Source organism: Passer montanus, unplaced genomic scaffold, assembly GCF_014805655.1.
Source record: "Passer montanus isolate IOZ18808 unplaced genomic scaffold, ASM1480565v1 scaffold38, whole genome shotgun sequence".
NCBI classification, from domain to species: domain Eukaryota; kingdom Metazoa; phylum Chordata; class Aves; order Passeriformes; family Passeridae; genus Passer; species Passer montanus.
In genome coordinates this window covers 7,423,738-7,438,399 of record NW_024368596.1, presented here as the reverse complement: position 1 = coordinate 7,438,399, position 14,662 = coordinate 7,423,738, and the positions used below count along the sequence as shown (strand labels likewise).

The window sequence follows — 14,662 nt, the reverse complement described above, 5'->3', positions numbered from 1 at the left end:
ATTTTATACCTACTAGATTGAAAAACCCCACCTAATTTTGAACTGCATATTCATACAAGAGGATTCACACTAGGTTTTTTCCCTTTACAGATTCATTTCTCATTGTACTAGGTTTTTTATTACACTCTAAGTCTTCAGCGGTAGATCCAAAAGCTGGGAAGTGTATTTATCAAAGCAGTGCTCAGGGAACAGCATACCTCAGGCTTAGATCTCTCTCCATGTCCCTGAACGCTCTAGCTGTTTTAATGACATTTTTATTGGCTCACTGACTGCAGGACTGAATAGATCGACTTGTACATTCATCTTAGCTCATTCTGAGTTTGAGCAACAACAGCAATATCTTGGTTTGAAGGACAGGTGTCTGCCAAAGAAGGCAAGAACCTCCCTTGGAACAGAAAACATGACCCCCTTCCCTCCAAATTACTAAAACCTTGGAATTACGTCGCTTTCAGGAGCAGATACAGGACAGTGTATGCATGTGTGCGTGTACTCCTCATAGCAGCAGCAACTTGACCATTCCCCTCCAATCTGAAAGTGAGATGGGACAAAGGCCAGCCCCTCATCCCCAGCCAAAATCTCATGGCATGTCTGCCCTTCCAACAAGAAAACCCCCCACCTTTCCCCCTTTCCCCCACCTTGGCCAATTCTTTTGTCTCTTAAGTGCCAGTTATCATCTCTTAGGTAACAAATGGGACAAAATTCCCTGAAAGAAAGAAGTAAAAAAAAAATGAAAAATCCTAACCTCCAACAAGCAGTAACTACACCTCCAACCATCTTTATCCATTTGAAGCATTAATGCACATCCAGATCCACTACTGACTGCTCTAAAAATGTGCTGTTTTATAAGCTCTTAGACTTAATCGACCATTTGATTGTTTTCCTCTCACTTCAAGAGAGTTTAATAAATTTATTCCTGTCCAAATTTTACAGTTCACACAATGGTTACCAAGGTCATGGTTTGATGATCTGCTTAAAGAAAAATAACTTGTTTATCATCATTGGTTTTTTCCAGATCACACAAATGTACCATCTTAAAAACAACAGATTATTACTTACTCAAGTGTTAACTTATTTCTAGTGACTCCCACTCACTCCTGCATATTTGGGGTCACTGTCTGGAAAAGATCAATTTCCCACCCATGGTGTAATTGACAGTCAGAGGTTACAAATCACAGACCCCTGATTTTTTTTGATTTTTAATTCTTATTAATTTGCCAAGTGAGAGGGCAAGAGGCTGACAGTGCTGTAGTTGCTCCCTGAACCAAAGGCCAAGAGGTGCAGTGATTCTGTGGTTTGTGTGTGGTACCTAGCCTTGGTACTGCTCCAAACACTCCTGTCCTGTATTTTGCTTTCTTGTTGCTGTTATCTAATTCCAACTCCTGCCTGAAATGGAGAAATCCTAATTCCATGTAACCATTCCTTTAGCATCTGACGCATTTTCAAGATCGCCCTGGTAAAATAAAATAATACCATGGAAAGTATGAGCTCAGAAATTAAGTGGTAAACCAGCACAATGTTACAAATCCAGTGCTCTTATATTATCTCTACTTCTTCCAACAGAGGAAGAGGCGGTGAATCCAGACAGAGGTACCATTCAAGGCCTCATTCCCTTCAAGCAGAAAAAGTATCTGTGTGGAACTAACCCACCATTCACCAAGAATTTTTATTCTTTATGCACTTCTTTTCTCCTAAGATCCAATCTCTACATAAGACTCACTAGAAACAAGACAATTTGACCTTGACTGAAACATACTGCATGTCCCAGAGGGTTATGTTTTACAGTGAAGAAAGGCTATACCCTCTCTATTCAAAAGAAAAGAACTTTTGAGCAAAGTCACTGAAAGGTAATTTTAAAAGGCTCACATTAATGACAGCTTGAAAAATAGATATCCAGGAATGTCTTCTCAAGTCACCTGTCAACAATCTTGTTCTCACCAGAGGCACTTAAAGCAAGACCTGTACTTCTCACTATGAGTTTAGCCATCTTTAGAGAACTTTTTTACTTTGTATCCTGGGATGAAAAATAAAAGATGTTTGGATATGGCAGCTGGGTAGAGCATCTCACAGTTGGGTCTCTCTCACCAAAGCTTAGCTCCAAGCTTAAATTTAATATGGACATCATCTTAAGAGGGAAATGAGACATAAAATTGTCAGGATATGCCTACTACAATCAGAGATGCAGCCAGTAACAGCAAGGCCATGATTTGAAAATTTGTGACTATGATTTGAAAATTCATGGGTAATCTCCAGTATTATGTTTCTTAAGTGTGTCTTAAGAAAGACGAATAAGTGACAGCCATCTGATTCATACATGGTTAGGGTCAGGAGGAGCTATTTCTTTTCTGGGTGCCTTCACACACACATGCCCTGGTCCTGATAACCTCTGCATTGTGACAGATGCAAAAAATAGCAAATCACCCATCAGTCTCTCCAACAGGGACTACCCAGACACAAAGAGAAAATCTCCCAACGTTAGGAGAGGAGACATCCCAGACCAACAGTGTTCCTTGGGTTTGGGGTTTTTTTTAACTTGGCATTGATGTTAGTCATTAAATGTTAGAACTGAATATAAGAAAATACAATACAGAACACAGAATAAATGAAGAAGCCAAAAGAACACCAAGTTATTGCAGCATATCACACCTCAGTTCATGAACTAGGTGGTCTCTGTCAGCTTCAGACAGCCTGTTCCAGCAAAAGAAATCCTGTAATTGGCTGGGTTTGCTCTGGGGGAAAATTCCTTCCTAGTCCTTAAAAATTACAAGGCAGCAAATTGCTTTAAAGTTTGCTACTGCAAATGACTAAGCCCTTTTCATTTATTTCCTAATACTTTTCTATTAGAACTTGGATATGAATGTTAAATTACATTGTCTCACTGAAAAGCCCCATTACAAACGACATAAATCTGAGGCACAGGAACAACTGCTCCCAGGACAGTATTAAGAAATCCCCTTTAAATATTTTTGCAGTTGCCATAACCTGTTTCTGAGAGGACTGAATGCTTTCTCCTTTATTTCTTCCAAAACACACACTGTGTGGATTAGCATATCTTCTACTCTATGCTCTTGTTTTTTTTTAATTAGACACCTAGCACACAAAACAAAAGTTGCATTCAAGACACCCATCAGACTTGTCTGCATTGCTAAACCTCAATGATTTTATTGCCTGGAGGAATAAAACCTGTGGAGCACAGCCTTCGTTCTGCATATAAGTCCTATTTTGCAGATGCAATGTTGAAAGGCAGGTCCTGCTCTGTTTGTACATGGGCAATTGAGCAGGAAAACCAGTGGATCAGTTATTGTCTCACAGGGTATAGAAGGAATGAAAGAATCATGAAATGAATGTCCTTACAATGGGAACTGTTTGAGTCCTACAGCTGAGTCCTCCTGGCTGTGCCTTCCCTTAAAAGAAAAGAAGAAATTTCCCTCCAAATATCAGTTCAACTTCCTACGGTTCTGTCATCTTGTACTTCGGGCATGATGGATTTCCTCAGGAAACCTTCCATTGTCTGTCCACTCACAGGACACAGACAACATTTCCTACTGATGTGTTGTGGTTACAGCTGACTTCATGGGGATTCCAACAGGAATGATACCTGGGTGAGCACATTGTCATTGTTATTTGGAGAACAGAAGGGAAATGAAAACTCCCTGACATGTTGGAGAAGAGATGGCTGGGGAGGGCCGAAACATCTCAGCAGCAGCTCTCCTGCAGGCGAAGTCTGACTGCATGAAGAAGCAGTCCCTCCACTCTGCATCCTTTCTCTGCTCTAGGCAAGGTTTGAAGCCCACCAGGGAAGGCACTTCAGGAGCAACCAGTGACAGTGAGCTGAAACATTACTGAGTCACTGCAGCACAGGGAGCTTTGTTATGACAACCTGTAGAGGCTACAAAGTAAGGCCAGTAATTTTAAAAGATTCTAAATCTGGGACTTCACTATTAGGAAAACTGAAGGATTCACAATGTTCTCATTCTTGTCCATGCCACTGCAACAGGGAAGCCACTGGATGCCCTCCAACCACAAAGCAACACGGATATTTCTGCTTGAAGCCCAGACTGTTCTTGCAGCTTCTCATCAACAGTAAACATTGTTTTTCAGAGCGACAGAGGATGAATAATTTCTCTTTTAAAGCTTTAGAGGAGGAGGTTGAGTGAGCAGAAATACACATATCACCAGGGAAAAGAAACAAATCTTTGTTTTTCTGCAAAGAATAGACAGAACTGATTTCTCTCAATAAAGACAATGTCATCAAAATGATTTGCAGGAGCACCATCAGTTTTTACACAATTTTAGATACAAATGTAGAAGCATTCTGATTCCACTTTCCCCTGCATTTTGATAATGCCAAAACATTATATCTCAGTGATAAAACCTCAAAAAAATTTATTTTATCATGAATCATACTGACTTTATAATGTATCTGCTGTAGCACTGATTTCAAGTATTGAATACTGTATCTCACAGGGATTTTGTTTATACAGAATCAGTCAATTTTATTGTGGGTAATATGTGGCATTTAATGTTAGTGCCACACAGAGCCTGGAAAGCCTATGCCATGCTGAATCCACTTGCTCCAAATGTGAGATGTTGCTGCTTCTACAGACACGCCTGGAACTGTACAGGAAAGCTGATCATATATCAGTGTGCAAGGCTGAGAGGTAACTATGGGGTATGTAATCCATCAGCTACTTAGATGTGCTTCTCTTGGATATCCAATAATTAAAGACACTAGCCCACAAGAAAGTATCATTAAATCTTTCCAGTGTAAGTCTACGAGGTAAAAAAGCACTTGCCAGTAACAGATAGGGAAGAATAGTCTATGGCTAAACTGGAATTACAGCACTGCATCCAACAGGGCTTGAGATACAAAATCACCTCTGTCACAAGCAGTTGAATGGTGAGCAAAGCCAAACATTCTGTATTACTATCAACAAAATGAACAACTGCATTAAAACACATAATCTAAGAACCAGAAGACATGGCTGCAGAGAAAGCTACCTTACCCTTACACATGTTCACCTTATGACTTGGTCCTACATTTCTGTTTGGATCCAAAACCACACTTTTTCCACGCTGCTCAGAAGCCAGACTTTCAGTACTCAGAGAAGGTGTTCAGCTGTTCCTGGATGATGGGTGCATTCTGCAGTCTAGACAGGCACTTGCAACAAGCCCCTAAGCCTGACTAACATCCTCTGAAGTTAGAGCACACAGGCTGAGCTTCAGATTTTACTGCCAGCCCCTCCAGGCTGTCTAAATCTGATTTTGATTTGCTGGTCATGCGCTCCACAGACATTCAGAAGCCAGAAGGCTTAAAATCTACTATTGCTCTATTTTATTACTGCTCAGAAAGTGGTATCTCAATAGCTCACCAATGGCTCAGCAAAAGCTCAATTCCACTGTGCATGTCCATAGCAATGCTTCTCTCCATTAAGAACTGTGCACACAGGGATACAGCAAGAGAAAAAGGACACACAGATTTTTTGACTTGATTTGTCAGCAGTTCTCTGGCATCAAATGCTGGTATTAGAGATCTGCAAGCTTATTCTCCCATAGGCATTCAAGGCCCTCATTCCCTTGTTATTCTGTATCCTGTAGAAAAATCAAGGCTTAGCTTCATTAGCCAGTTTGATGACCACAAATTTTCACCTCCTCCTCCCCTGCACCCTCTTGAGGCCCAGATTTTCTACCCTTCTGATTCATGTTATGGAAATCAAGTTTATTTCACCAACAGCTAATTAACCGCAAATATATACTTCCATTTTTTACTCTTACTGGTTTTATTACTTAAATCCTGACTACAGTTTGGTTTGGAGCTGAACCTAGTTAGAAGAAGGTTTCCATAAGCAGTCCCTAGATGATGGCAAATTTAGGCCGAATTTTGCTGAGATTTCCTCCTCAGCTCATCTTTTCTTTCACCAGGTGAAGATGATCTAAGTCGGCCCAGTTCTTCTTCTGTCTTTAAAAACTGGGCTTTTAACTTAGAAAAACAGATGATTTGTTCAGAGAGCAAAAGTAGATCATGATCTGGCAAAAGACTGTCCTACATACTTGGAACTTTAGGGCCAGCCTATGCATTTAGGTTGAGTGTAATTGCCATGTTTTGGTTTGATGCTTCATCATTTTGAAGCTCATCTCTGAATTCTTCAGGGAAGAAGCTGCAATCCAGAATGCTGATATAAAAATCCCAGAACATCAAACCTCCGTAACAGAAATGCCAACAGCTTTATCTGAAAGTAGCATTTCTGGGTGCTGGAAGATTAATGGCCTATCCAGGGTATGTACTGGAAGGAGACCTCCAGAACACAGCATTTCCACATTGGGCAGTAAAGTCATGATACAAACGTCACAGCATTTACCTGGGAACTGCAATGAAATATACAGATATCTATTACCTAGGATGCCTTTTGGATGTAGCAGCAATATCCCGATTTGACACAGAAAAGGCATCCAACAACAAAGAAGATCCATGGAATTCACATTATACAGATATCTATTACCTAGGATGCCTTTTGGATGTAGCAGCAATATACCTGATTTGACACAGAAAAGGCATCCAAGAATAAAGAAGATCCATGGAATTCACATGGCTTAACTAGCACAGCTGGACTCTGCACTCTTAAAATTCCTTGCAGAATCAGGACCTTTTCATATGCTTAACACTGGAGAAAAATATCACACTTCAGTTTGCATCTGAGCATGAGCTCAATGCCAAAATGCATTGTGAGAAGGGAGAAGTAGGTTTTAATGCAACAGTAAGTTCCTTCTATTATGCACACACCCCCACACCTGTCTATGGAATAATGTTTAATTGGTTAATAGAGGAGAGGCAACATTTAAATTATGATATCAAATCTCTTCAGTCTGGATAAGCAAGCTCATTTATAAAGGCTGATCTAATACTCTTTAATTTTATGCAGCATTACAGGTTTTTTACAAAACAGTAATTATGATTATTGAAATGACAGTTCTGTATAAGAAAGAATTCACTGACACATTTAATTTTTACCCATCTTCAAATCACTGTCATAGCAGCCTATCCTTCATCTGCTCATACCCACCCTTTTCAGGCAGGTTCTGAAAAATTCCTTCACACTGCTTCACTGATAGTCATGCCTTGATCCTATCAGCACATGTGAGAAACCAGAAAATGCAGCTTCTGGAAAAACAGGTATGCTTTTTTTTTTCTAGAATCAAGAAGAAACATTTCAACAAATAAGAAATTCAGTGAAAAGTTCAGTTGACATTTTCCCCATACAGTTTTCTTATCTGTCATCTTGTGTTGACTTGGAAAAAAAGTCACAAATTCGATGGGGAGTAAATGAAAACTCTCACTATTGCCTTCCCAGATCAAGACTGAGTCCAGCATTTCAACCCACGAACTTCTGGGACCAGGACCCCTCATCCCATTTGGCCCTAGCACCACATCTAAGCATTTCACACCCTTGCAGCCTTTTGCAAAGACAAGCACAAATAACAGAACACTTCCAAGGTTGGGAGTGATGACTTGAAGTGGTGGAACCAGCCACTGGGACATGCAAATGTGGGATTTCATGCTTTGGACAGCACGGGGAGATGTACCAGAGCTTCACAAGTCCCTGGTGAGTGGCTAGACAGATATCAATTCAGAATTGAATTGCTTCTGATTTTCTCTTAAAGAGACTGAATGAAAAATTCTCTGTTGAGAAAAAGTTTTAAATTTATCTTGAATCAAAAGCATTTTCCTCCCCAGTTTTTTTTCTTTCAGCTGCCAAACCAGCTATGCATGCAACCCTCAACCCAGTGTTGCACACTGATGGAGACAGTCACCTCTTCATTTCCACTGCATCAAGTTCTATCTACCAGTGTCTGCTAATTCAGTCTACAAAATATGGCATTTGTACACAGAGATTGTTAATGCTTCTAGAAAATAAAATCATATTCTAAAATTACTGCTCTCATTTGTGACCTTTTAACTCTCATAAAGCAGGTGAAACTGGTTAATGACTAAAACGCAAACATCTGCTTATCCCCCTCAGAAAAAAATGGATTAATAAAGCTGAAATTACACAGTTAATGGTGTGGATAGTCTCCCACAGAAATGTGATCACATTTCAGAACATTACATCTAGCTCAATTTTAATGGAATTAAAATCAATTATTATTGCTACATCCTCTGTTATTTTAAGCCTCCTATGGTTTCATAAACAATAACAGCAAGGATACATTGCCACACTTTTGGAAGAAAACATTGATTCAGTAAAGGAAGACATATAGTCTTTTATTTGTAACCACTACACATATTATTCTGCACTCTGATATAAATCTGAAAACGGCAAAAATATCTGTAATTATGTAAGAAATTTCTAGTCAAAGCAAGGAAACTGCATAACTGACAAGGAAGATCTTGTTGCTGTGTAATGCCTTCCAATAAGCATGTCATATAGTTTTTAGCTGAAAATTAGAAGAAGCCATGAATTATTCAAGAACTTGCCCATTTGTTACCAAAACTACTTTGTCATGTAAATGAGCAGTTTTGAAATTTCCCAGAAAAAAGTATGCCCCAGAATTTGATCCAAGATCAATTCTTTATTTTTCACAAAGGATTTGCATTAGAATGTTTCAGAGTATTAAACTAGTAACTTGATTATCACAACAATGACTTCTTATGAAAAAAAGCACGGCTCCCTTGAATCATATAAATCACCATCTTCCCGTAACGTTTCGAAATCAGGGCCTTCACATCACACCCTACCTCTGACAGAGGAGCTGATAAAACTCCAAAGGCTGCAACACAATCCAACTGCTGCATTAGGCAGATGTATCCAACCTTTGAACTGGACATTGGTGCCCAGTACAAACCACCACAATCCAGGGCACAACCCTTGATTTTAGCAGCATTCCTCAGGATCGCAACGATCTGAGGCAGCTGAGGCAGCAAGACTCAGCAGAGATGGACGGAGAGCAAATTCTGGGTTCTGAACAGTGCTATTATTTGCCACAATACTTGTTATTTAATTCATGAAACATGTCTAATTTCAGTATGGAACAGCAGACAAGGATGAAGCAAACTTATTATCTGAAACTGAATAGTTTAAAACCATACAAAGTAACTGTTAACTCCTTTTCATTCAAAACTGGATCATTTAAGGAATATTTATTCATTCATTCTGTAAAAGTCCTCCTTTTTTTTATCTTCTCATTTTAGGCATAGAGATGACATCAACATCTACACGATGGAAATCACGAGCTCTAGCACATGTTTAATTTAAGGCTCATCCAACAGTTCCAAGACACTTCTGAGAAATCCGTTTTGGTGTCTTACCAAATGAGGTCTGCTTAAATTTATGATAAATCATAATTGTATATTAAAATAAACATTTCTTTAAAATCAGACAGAACTGTAACTCCTCATGGCCTGATCCCATCAGAATAATTCAAACTGTAACTGCGTAATAACTCAGAGGATTTGAAACAGAACAGTACTTAAAATACTTCACGATTTAAAAAGTATCAGGTTCTGAGGGTTTACAGAAAATTGAGAATTTGTAAATGTTGTACTTAAAAAAAAAGAAGTAATTAAGTGAAAGCACATTAATTATAGCTAGTGGACTAGGTAACTATAGTTACTAGGGAAACTATTTGAGACAAAGCATTATGAGAGATATATAATTATGAGAATAAAAATATGTATTAACTGGATGAATATCTAAATTCTAATGGCTAAAATTAATTTTTAACCAATATCTAATACTCCATACATTATTAACCAATAATCCCCACATTCTTATTTAGACTTTAACACAATACTCACCTCAGAACACATGTGTAGAAACCACTGTCTTGCAGCTCAACCGAGTGAAACCATATGGAATCTTCATCCTTGCTCATCCTAACTTCGGAAAATATAATGGGTTCTTCTAAATCTCCTTTGTTTTTGTACCACATAAGCCTAAGACCTGTGCTTTGGGCCATGCTATAATTAGTTCTGATATAGCTGTAGAAAAGGGCACATTTCACTCGGACTGGTTCACCTGCCAAAGCCATGTATGTCTTGAGATCCACTGACCAGTCAATGCAACCATCAACTGAAAGCAAAACAATAATAAAGAAATATTAGACATAGATACATTTTCCAATATAGTGAAAGGCAGCTTGGGAAATGCAATACATTACATTAAAATAAATGGCTTTTGGCATGTGCTGAATTGTTTCAGGGTAATATGAAAAACCTAAAGCAGTTATTGGCAACTAAGGGTTTTCATACACCTTTTTAATTACATGTAACTGTGAATGTGCAGACAGTAAGTAGAGCACACTGAGCTTGCTCAATTCCACTTCTTTAGAATATCATTACTTTCATCCCCCAAACACTAATTCTTTATTAAATAAACCAAATGTTTTGCACCTTAACTACTTGCCTCTGTAAACCGGTTTTGAGTTCTCCAATTCCTTGTGGAAAGAAAATGTACACTGGCATCTGATGCCATTCTTATCCCTTAAAACTTTTCCATCCACCTCTGTTAGTTATGTTATGCAAAAAAAAAACCAAACCAAATAACAGGTGTGACATTTATAATTTTCTTTTCAAGGTAGTTCCACATAGTTGGGGTTTTTTCCCTACAGCCTACTCAAACTGTAGAGGTCTGTATTATACACAACAGGATACAATTACAACATGTTGCCTATACAATCAAACTTAATACAGGAGTTATTCAAATAAAAAAGGACCACTTTTGATGTTCTGTACAGCAAAAACTTTTGAAACAGTTTTCTTAATGCTTCACTTTAAAATTAACATACACTGGACAGTTTAATGAAAGATCACTTCTCCCTACAGTTTTTTCTCCCATTGCTATTATCTTGGTTACAATACAGCCCTAGCACATGTACACATATCAACATATCACATGTCAGAGACCTTTCAATTCAATCTTTTTCATTGCTAGAAAAACTATCAGTGTGAAAATCAGCCAAGAATAAAACCAAAGAAAAATATTTCAAAGGCAGATCATCAAAAGGCAAACACAATACCTAAAGTTAATAGACTTCATTAAATATGTAGGGTTTAGAATTTATTGATCATATTAAGCTACAAGTAAATGGAACACCTTTACCATTACTGCAGCACTTCAAATTCAACCAGGTAACTCTCAAGTTGTCTCTTCTGCATTTACAGTATCAATTCTAAAACTGTAATTGTTGGATATCCTCATACACTCTTCATTTCATACACATTGTCAATTGCATTCTGTCATCAAGTGATTTTTTATCTTAGTTCCTAAACATAGGTAGTCAGCAGAAATATGTTCCTTTTCCTTGCTGCTTCCGCTGTGTCCTTCCTCTAACAGTGCCACACGCAAGAGGACAAGTTTGCTTAACCATCATTTGAAAATCCTGTACTGAAGCATTTGTTCTCAGTGCATCTCCTCCAGGTTTATAACATCCTTCACCACAACCAAAGCTGCACATTGTAACTTGAACATGCCCTTGCCAGGACCCCAAGAAACATCACACTGACCTCTCTCTGGGCTGCTGCTGCACAGGCATGGGCAACCTGCAGCGGAGCAGGAGAATGAGCCTGCTTCTCCCAGTGCTACAACCCCATCCAATCCACTTTTACATTAAATCCCTGGTTCTGACACCATGAATTATTCTATATAGGTGACAGGACTTTTACATTGCACGGGTATCATTGACCTCCACACAGAGCTTCCTCTGAAAACCTGAAGAACAACTGAAGAACAGTGCAGAGCTCACAGCTGCCTTCTCTCAGCAGGGGATGTGCAAGGCAATGCTGAGCTCTCCAGATGGCTCATCCCTTGTCCTCCAGGACACATTAGTGTTCTCAAAGATACCCTCTCTCTTGTGATTTAGTAAAGTCACAGAAGTCTAAGTAGGGCCATAAAATGAAGTGAATATGAGTGTCCAGAACTGGAATTTAGATCCAAACTAATCCAGCCAATCTAATTAACTCTGTCACTCTTGTGTCAATCGAATCCTGTCACATCATCTAATGCTGTCAAATCTGTGCTGGTTCAACAAAGCTAAACCACACCAAAGAATAACTAACAATGAGACACACATGGAAAGGTTGTAGACCAAAGACAGCAGTGCCAGGTTTTCATTTGTTTCACAGAGTAGAGTCACAATTAGTACGAGTTCTGTAGTTAGGAACTCACCCAATATGGAAATCCAAATTTGGAAGCTGAAAATTCCCTGCTTCCAATGAAATTTCTCCCATATCCACACCAAACAAATTGTCAAAGCACAGCTCAAATGAACTCTAAGCAACCCTCCATTTAATCTGTGTCATTCAATCTGCCTCATCCTCCACTTTCATTTGAAAATTTCTTTTCCCTTCTTGTGTTCACTTCTCTACTATTCCCATTTCAGAATTTGAGCTGTAGAAGTATAGGAAGCACAGTGAAAAGCATTTGAAGAGTAATTTACAACCAGGTCACCAGAGTGGCTAAAAACCCTCTCTGACTGCCCCCAGGGGACAACACAATGGTGGGGCCAGTGCTCTGTTGGCCATTGCCAGCTCTCCAGTGGAGGCACCAGACACAGTGACCCAAGACCAGCATCCCAAGGAACAAAACAAAGAAGAGGAAATTTACACTAGAGACTTTTTTCCCTATTAACAGTATCTGAATGAAAGAATTTGAGCAGCCCACAGGAGGCTGACCCCAGCAGGGAGTGGGGTGGAGGTGGTAGGTACAGGCAGGCTGCTGCCCATGGCCCTGTCTGCCCCAGCTGCTCCCCGGTGACAGCTCTCCCTGCAGCAGGCCAGGAAGGGGTAATTACAGAGAGAAGAGCACACAGAGAACAGAGCAACCAGTCATTATAGTGTGATAACATCTGCACAGGGGAGAAGTCTCACAGAATAAGCTAAATCTTAATTATTGAAGAAAGACTAATCAAACAAGAGATGACTTTTTCCCCTTACTCTTTTTTTCTTGTTAAATACACAGGTAAGAATGTTTCCTCTTCTGAAGCTGTAGAGGCTAAAATCTAGGTCAGGCTCCCTGCACTCACATGGAAACTGGAATTTTTCCTCTTGCTGTGCTGTCAGTCACTGGAGCGTGAGCATTGTTAGATTCGTTTGGAGTATTCTCCAAGCTGTCATCACAAATGACTGGAGTTGCTTAGGTGGAGTTCAGCACTCCATTATCCAGAACAAAGTTTGCTGTCATTTTTGTTGGGCTGGCTCTCAATATGTAATATAATCAGGTTGATGTGAAAAATATTAGCATTAGAGAGGCACTTACATGATAAATGTATATACACTATTTCTCTGCTACCCTATAATCACCTGGTAAGTGCCTGACTGAAAGCTCATTCAAATTAAATCCTGTCTATTGAGGATGTACTTTACACACCTCAAAAAAAACTTTTCTTTTTTTTTAAATTTGGAACACTAAGAACATATGGAAAACACTGTCCCATTTTTATCCCAGGTTCTTAAGGAAAAGTGGTTTGTCCACCTATCTGTCAATCTTTCCCATCCCCTTAGCATAACTTCTATCCCAGCTCACTGCATAGAACATAGAATTCAATCCTACTGCATAGAACATGGAAGTGCTCAGGAGTGCTCTCTCCTGCAAGGGTGCACAACAGTGTCCCACTGTGTCCTCCACGAGCTGGGAAACACAGCAGCACTGAACCACAGTGCAGCCCCACTGGGCCCATCCCAGCCACCTACCCAGCCTACTGCTACCTGAGCAGAGAGTGAAAATGAAGGCTACAAAACTATTAAGGAAGATAAAGATTGAGTTGGCTGACAATAAGTTACTGTACTTTTATGTTAGCAATCACCCAAAGCATGTACTGCATCTTCTTCCTCACCATTTCCTGGCAATTTCCCATTACTCTTATTTTAAATAAATCTAGTTGTCTAGGGAGTCTAGATGCTTTTTAACATGAACTATAATAATTTATAAGCAATTATAGAGGAGCATGTACATCGTCTCTAAGTAATTTGTCTTTCTGATTGCTGTCACATGAATAATTTTTTGCATTGCGCATCTGCCTGTTATAATTTTTATAGGGATCTGTCAGCTACAGCAATTTATATCATGGCATTGTTAAACATGTTTGCCTACCTTGTTACCTGAAAATCTCATTTTAAATTGAAATCATCTACAAATAAATCATTAAAAAAATAATTCACTAGCTAATGTATTAAATTTATTGCTCTGCAAAGCAGGCAATGCTTGTGACTGTAGGTACATAGTCAGAAATAAAACCACCATTCCTCTAATACAAGAGTTATATCTTTATGTATACATTAGCTGTAGAACAGCAGAGGCCAGGAACTGATATCCATCATGTTCAACGTTTGCAGACACGTAGCAATGATAGATGCACTCCATTAAGAATGTCCAAAGAGAGATGCAAATTTTTTAGAGTCTTAAAGGGGAGAAATCAGTTACAGCCTATGAATTTTTGGCAACTTGGTATTTTCAGATCTTGATTCTAGAGGAAAGGGAACATGCCCTGCATTTGAGTACACACAGTAAAGCCTTTAGCAGCTTTGGCTGGATGTGACTGTCTCGAGGGTCAGGTGTTGGATCAGCCTTGCCATGTGTAATTGGCTTCACATCCCTGGATTTCTGACTGCACTGTGTTAATGCTGCTGCAGTGCTTGCAGAACTCTGCCAGCTTCTCCTCACAGCCTGGCACT

At 39.3% G+C, this 14,662-nt stretch overlaps 1 protein-coding gene across 7 annotated transcripts in view; it reads right to left on the bottom strand.

Annotated features, from left to right (window-relative positions):
* Positions 1-14,662, bottom strand: part of IL1RAPL2 (interleukin 1 receptor accessory protein like 2) — a 339,847-nt gene that overhangs the window by 156,782 nt on the left and 168,403 nt on the right. For 6 of the 7 annotated variants that reach the window (XM_039717660.1, XM_039717666.1, XM_039717665.1 and 3 more), the window contains exon 3: positions 9,791-10,064. The exons of the other annotated variant lie outside the window; for it this stretch is intronic. In XM_039717660.1, coding sequence (XP_039573594.1) covers positions 9,791-10,064 — 274 coding nt within the window. The remainder of the gene's footprint in view (positions 1-9,790; positions 10,065-14,662) is intronic. 7 annotated transcript variants of the gene reach the window in all.